Below are 7,500 nucleotides of genomic sequence, written 5' to 3'. Positions count from 1 at the left end.
AACATGGAATAAGAAGCACAGGTTTTAAACCAAAGGACTTGTGTACATGGACTTAAACAGAGATGAACAGCACAGATGAGTTTTCTTTAATGAACAAAACACACACTGTATGTCATCACAGAATGATGCTATTTACCAATGGATGATATGCTACCCACTGCAGTCCAAAAGGCCACCCCCTGATAAAGTGGGTAGTCTAGAACAGACGAGGTTCTATTAAGGCACAGATCTGTGGCAGACCAATGCCAGCTCAAACCCACATTCAGCTCCTATGAGGAACTGGACCTATCCTACAAGCCTACTTTTCTTGCATGCATAGCATGTTTGCAGGTGATCACTACAAATCTCAAAATATTGACTACATGACCAGTTTCTGACCAAACACTGTTCAATACCTCTGCTGATAATTCTCATGTTGCCTTTGAGACATTGATAAAGCAATCACCATAAAAGATTAATCAATAGCAGATCAATAGATCCTATGCATTTCAAATCACATTCAAAAATAGACATTCAGGAAGTGACCTGTAACCAAGTTAAAGGAACCATATGTAAGATTGTGGCCAAAACTGGTACTGCAATCACTTTCAAAATACTGAAGAGCGGTGTATCCCCTTCCCCTCCCCCCTGACTTGAGGTTGCCAACCCGGATGGCGAAACACTACTGACTTCGTGATTAGTAGATAGGTGGAGGGTGGCGCATCAGGCCAAAACACAACATGACATGACAAAACACAACATCAACATCAGTTGAGGGCTGCAACTTCACTTTTTAAATGATAATATCCTGGCCGGACTACTGTTGTCAGTGATAAGAAGTATTTGAAATGAACATGATTTCTTCATGTCTAGTGAAATATCAGGGCCATTTTATGATTAATTGAAATATTTTTCTTACATACGGCTCCTTTAACTGTCAAAACACATTTGTCAGTCAAAAGTGGATGCAATTGTTGCTACTGCCATGCTCTTTCAAACTTGATGGTGAAGGTTAAAGGACCTCCATATGCGGTTTAGTGTTAACAGTAAGTGTTAAATGCATGCTTTTCTGCTCAATGTAAGCATTTCCGTGGAATACATCACAGCCCTCTCTAGGGACTGACCTCTTCTGCTGACCCCTAATCCACAACAAACACCACCATCTATCGATTTCCGCCCACATCACAGAGGAGCATTGGCACACACACACACACACACACACACACACACACACACACACACACAGACACACACACACACACACACACACACACACACACACACACACACACACACACACACACACACACACACACACAGCTGCCATGATGCAACATCAAAGGACAACATGAAAGGACAACTGTCAAGGAGCACTGGCATGCAGGTCAGAGATGAGATATACAGAAGCCAACTAGGCTACTGCACTGGAACAGATCTGAGTTGGATTGGTATCAATGGCAAACGTTAATTATGAAACTGTAAACAATTTTATTATATTATTATTTTGTTTAATGTCATTTTATTTAATTCAGTCTTCATCCATTCCTCTGTTAATGTAATGGTGAATGATTAACATATTAGGATTTTAGTTCCCCATACATTTGAGAGTTGGGTGTTTTGGTTGCAGGGGGAGTGGTTTCCCCACCGGACGGTTTTAGTAGAGAGTGAAGCTGGAGAGAAGTGAGCGTGCGTTAGGCTGTGTTGTGTGTCTAAGTTGGTTGTGTGAATAAAAGAAGTTATAACCGAAGTGTAACCTGTCTTCGCCTTGCCCACGTCTGAGAGACTGGAGAATGTGAACTCTGCAAACTGACGAATTATCAGGTTACAAAACCATTTAGTTATTTATTACTATATTTATAGTAAATTTATATAATTCAAAATGTACATCATTTCAAAAAACAGCAACACTTCTTTGCTTCAACTCTACAGTGGATTACAGAAAAAGCTCAAATAAAAGCTGATGGTGACCTCCAATTACATGTTACTGTCCTTAAACTGAAAAGAATACTATTATAAATGGAAAAAGTACTACATCTGCAGCCTCCTGTCCTAAATGTAGGAATTTAGGACCTAGAGATTGGCATGGGGTACTTTCCATAAGATCATCTCTCAATACAAATCAAACCAGCTATTAGGCTAACTGAAATAAACCCATATGGTAAAGGGTATGTGATGATGTGGGGCTACTTTAATTCCAAAAGCCAAGGGAACTTCATCAGGATGCATAGTATCCTGGATCCATGAAATCACTGGTCTTTAAAAATAAAAATCTGCCTGCCTCTATGGGAATTTAACATGGTGTATGACCCCTGTATTTTAAGGAAGAACATTTATTTATTTATGAGGCATTATTCATTCACAAAGAAAATTGGTGTCCTTAAAGGTTGGATTTTTCCTCATTTTTTAACTAAGGCATTAAGATCAATTTCCAAAATATGATTTTTTATTCCTCTTTTTTAGTCAACTTTAGCATGGGTGTACTCACTTAAGCTTATCACTGTATGTATTTGACTTTGTATTAAATTGAGAAAAGTAGCAGTCTGGTATCATTGCGTGCACCAATAATTTCGGCCATGTCTGTATGTGGTATTTGAAGTTATTATCAAGTACTTGAGATTCACTGAGCGGCCATCCCCCTCCTGCCTGATGTTTTGCGCAAGGTAGAATAGAGTGTGGAGGTGAGGTGCCTGATGTTTTGGGTTAGAGAGATGAGAGTGTGGGAAGGTGAGTTTACCTCCTGCAGCGTCTCCACCATAGACTCCATCTGCTCTCGTATAGACAGCTCCTCCTCCCATCTGCAACACACACACACGCACGTACACACACACACACGCACGCACACATGCACGAACGCACACACACACACAGAGAGACAGAGAGTCAGAGAAGATCAGGTGTGTAATCCCACCTCACCCCATGTCCCCAACCCCACTGCAGCTTAATAAATTACAAGCACAACATGAGCTTTAACACATGAGAGGACGAGCATAAATCTGGTTGCGTGCAACAATTAGAAACACATAAGTACACATGCTAAAACATCATCCATTTTAAACCTGCTTATGACACCGTGGATATTTTAATCACACATACACCCACACACACACCCACACACACACCCACACACTGGCGTCTACTGTCTATATACTTTCCGTCTTGTCTAAGAAAGAGGTTAGACCTGAAACTCAACCCAGGACAAACTTCTCTGAAGTCAGATGGGTCACACACTCAGGAGAACCTTGGGAACACTTTACTTAGAACCTTGGGAACACTTAGACAGGATGCCTACAGAGGACTTATAGAATAGAACGGAATAGAATATTTTATTCTGTTTCTCCTGATCACTAGCCCATAGGCAACAAACAGCTCCAGACATACCACAAATATAAATCATATAACATGCTCCTGTATAAACCTTTTATATAATAAAAATGCAAGTTTGACTATTGTCTTGGGAACTGGATTACTTATTTCAGTTATCATGAACCAAGCTGAGGTGTAGTTGAGTGAAGGATCTTGAATCGGCCTGGGAAACACACACACACACACACACACACACACACACACACACACACACACACACACACACACACACACACACACACACATACACACACACAGCCACATTTCATCATATATCCCATTCATGAGCAGCAGAATATGAGCATGGTGTAACCCAAGCAGCATCTCATGCATCTCATGTCCATGTGGAACTGAAAGAGGATACACATTAGCCCAACAGCTGGGCCAGTCCCACGCTACACTGCACTGCCCGCACATAGATCCTGGCCCCATCACACACACACAGCAGCTCACTCAGGTCTCATGTTCACACACTCCAGCCTGTCACACTCCTCTCTGTGCTCTTCTGATCACCCATTCCTAACCTACAGACTGAAAGCATTCACCACTGTGGCCTGCTATCACAGTTATCTGCTATCAATGCAGTGATTCTGTTAAATCCACATCATGATGGCAACCAGTTCAGAGCTATATAAAAGATCTTTGATTACTAGCTCCGCTTTAACCCTCTCTGGCTACACGCACTCAGAAGAGCCCACTTCTGATGGCCCAGATCTGGCGTGATCTCACACTCATGGCGAGTGTTTGTGTGTCTCACGTTACCTGCTCTCGGTCACTATAGCTGTTCTCTGTTGCTAGCTGGTGTTAGCTAGCTGGTGACCAGAGCCAAATCCCCTCTATTAGAGTCCTAAAAGTCACTCAAGCCATCAACCCACATGGCATCTGAGCTGACGCTGAAGCTGATCTGAGCCTGATGAGGTCATGCGGTTTAGTAGCCAATGGTTACACTTGTCAACACTCCTGATTTGGTCTGACTGTCAGTGGTGGTTCTATTTTTCTGGAATTGGTCCAATTTCTTGTGTGGTCCAATTCTGACCCCTATTAGGTCCAGAGTCAGCTGCCTACTGAGTGTTACGTCAAGGTCTTTCTCTGGCAGAAATACTTCACTGGGCATAATGGCCACAGAGGAATAGGAGCAGGAGTATAGAGATGAATGCCCCCACTGAAGAGTGTAAGGATGAGAAACAGCATCATTAAAAAGCTCTGGCCAATGTGCCAATGGTTAATTTCCTCTTAGGCCAGGGAAGCAGAAGGCAAACAATATGGCTCATTATACACAAATCAAGCCTTTATGGGACTTCCATTAAAGTGTAAAAAGGCAAGCACGAGTGTGTCTGAGAGGAAAGAGATGATTCATCTAAGGCTCACAAGGTTTATCAGAGGGTAATTATAATTCATGGTTTATAATAATAAAAAATAAACACTTCGGATGATATTATGCTTTAAATTACATGTTGATCAGTTGATAGAGAGATCAAAGTAAGTAATCTATTAAAACATTTATCAGACAGGCATGTTTATAACGTCTCCAAGAGAATTAGATAGGCATCTCCCCAACATTCCTGTAAAACTTGTGATTTCTGGTTGATCACTCACAGTTTCTATGGCAACCATTAGGCACAGCAAACGACTAAAATAAATGGAGGCAGAGAAAAGACACCCAGTGGGGTGGGAGGCCAGGAGTTAAAAAAAACATCATGTGTGTGTGTGTGTGTGTGTGTGTGTGTGTGTGTGTGTGTGTGTGTGTGTGTGTGTGTGTGTGTGTGTGTGTGTGTGCTTGTGCGTGTTTCTGTACCTCACACTGTGATTGAGCCACTGCTGCTGAAACTGCTGCTGGTGCTAGTGCATTTCTGCCAATGAGAAGCAACAACACACACACACACACACACACACACACACACACACACACACACAGAGCTCCAGAGGTCACCAGAGTTCATGGCTACTCCACTAAACCCTGCAGATACAGCCAATCAGCACTTAGCCCTGTGCTGCGCATCACTTCCTGTGAGGACACAGTTTGTCACCGCACCGGCCCTGCATGGCTGACACGGGTGGGGGGGGTGCGCTTGTTGGGGGGGCAGCCAGTGACAAAGCACCTGCATGATGAGAGAACAGGGACGAGCAGACACAGAGTGAAGAGCATCTGTGACGTATTACAGCCCCACTGCTGCAGAATGAGTTGGATAATCATGCAGCCATTTCTGCTGGGATCCATATAGAGTAACTGGATACCTTTCTGCACACCATTCTAGATCAGCAGGTGCTATGTGGTGTGTGTGTGTTTTTTTTTTTTTTAGTTTAGAAATTTTTAAAAATTGACCTAAAATTATCAACAGAATGTGAAGAAACAACCTTTTGGATGTGATGTCATAAAAGCCTATGCTTTGTGTTGCCCTGATAGCCCATGCCCAGTTAGCATGCCATCCAGCTAGCATGCCATCCAGTTAGCATGCCACCCAGCTAGCATGCCATCCAGTTAGCATGCCACCCAGCTAGCGCCGGGCCATCTCTCTTCTAAGACTGCTCTGGAGCACGTGTGGAGCAGTAGTAAACACCGTGCAAGTCATTAGGAGAGTGCTGTCACTGTGTGGCTGTGTGCAAGACCACTGGCCACCTACAAAACTACACATGAATAGGCACCCTGAACAAGACTTGCTCTCAGGCTCCCCCTGTGCTTGAGGAGTGCAATAACAAAACTAACTAAATATGCATCTTTTGCAACAAAGTATGAACATAACTCTGATATAATACAGAGGGAATGGACTGACAGCAGTCTGTAGAAAAATATTTCTGAATTCCTGTCGCAGCTCTTCTGCGTGGGTTCCTACCCAAAACTAGAAAGTTGCTATGGACCCTTTCAAGAGAGTTCCATTATCAGCATCATAGTTGGCCCCACAAGGCTTCCTTTTTAACATTCCATATGTTATCTTAATGCAGAGGAAGTAGATTGGGGCCCAAATAGAACGTTCAAGCATTGTTTTTGTTTTTATTGTTGAAAGGGTCTATAGGTCGGTAATCGCCTACAGAGGACCACTCAATGGCAGAAGTGCTGTTCGTCATGTTATGAGGATATGTGCCGTCAAAATGATTTTGGAAACGTTATGTTAAGGTCATCTAATCATACTTTAATTATGAGCTAAGTCTGAAGCAGGCTTGAGATCACACCCCCTGAGTATTCAGTTACAAGACAAACAGCTTAGAGTGCTGCCCTGGGCTTAGAGCACTGCCCTGGGCTTAGAGCGCTGCCCTGGGCTTAGAGTGCTGCCCTGGTGTGTCCCCCGGGTGCTCTCCAATGTGGGGATCCAGCTAGATGAGGTACTAGTTTAAGGCACTCAAAAGTGCAATGCAATGTTTAAAAATGATACCTCCGTGGCTTTTCGGTAATTGTTACAAATGGTTTCATGTGTTACGATGACTGAACAGCCATGTGTGTCTTCTGTTTGACTCTATAACTCTGCTATTTGGAACTCTACATTCACAAGGTGTTGGATCACTAGCCAATCCTATCCACTTGAAGACCACACTCCTCAGATTTTCACAAACACAGGATTAATGTCAGTCTACATTCTACTGTTTTTAGCATGTGCTTACCATTGAGAAAACCATTACCATTACTATTGAGCAAAATGTCATTATAAGAGATTTGATTCCGGATTTCAGCATTGTCATTGACTGGCAAACCTCAAAAACAGCCAAGCATCACTTTTATAACACACCTACACACATAACTGACCCGGCTTGCTTAGAAATGCTGTTAACAATTACCGATGATCAGGAAACATTTCTTTAAATAGCATTTCTCAATTCATCCTTCAGATAGATCTTGGACCTTTTCTGACCTGAAAAGACATCTTTAGACAAAGACAACTTTAAAATAAACTGCTTCCAGGTCACGCAGAGGTCACATTAACCCTGGTTCCCAGGAAGCCCTTCAAGGTCATCACTGAGGCCTGTGAAGACTGCCGTGCGTGTGAGACCTTCCCCCAGTCTGGAATGACAACAAACCCCAGACAAGCTCTCTCAGGACAGGCACTTGGGTCTGGAGACGTTCATCTTAAAAGGACTGCAGCACGGCACAGATTCACAGCCTTTTGTTGGAGACGTGAACAGGCACGGTCACCTTACAAGGACAAGACAAGCAGCCCTGCCTGTTAA

The 7,500-nt window shown here is 43.0% G+C and overlaps 1 protein-coding gene across 4 annotated transcripts in view; it reads right to left on the bottom strand.

Moving 5' to 3' along the window:
• iffo2b (intermediate filament family orphan 2b) overlaps positions 1-7,500 on the bottom strand; it is a 51,821-nt gene that overhangs the window by 16,475 nt on the left and 27,846 nt on the right. For all 4 annotated transcript variants that reach the window (XM_048255658.1, XM_048255659.1, XM_048255660.1 and 1 more), the window contains exon 2: positions 2,714-2,774. In XM_048255658.1, coding sequence (XP_048111615.1) covers positions 2,714-2,774 — 61 coding nt within the window. The remainder of the gene's footprint in view (positions 1-2,713; positions 2,775-7,500) is intronic.

Source organism: Alosa alosa, chromosome 10 (assembly GCF_017589495.1).
Source record: "Alosa alosa isolate M-15738 ecotype Scorff River chromosome 10, AALO_Geno_1.1, whole genome shotgun sequence".
NCBI lineage: Eukaryota > Metazoa > Chordata > Actinopteri > Clupeiformes > Clupeidae > Alosa > Alosa alosa.
This window is presented reverse-complemented; position numbering and strand designations above follow the sequence as displayed.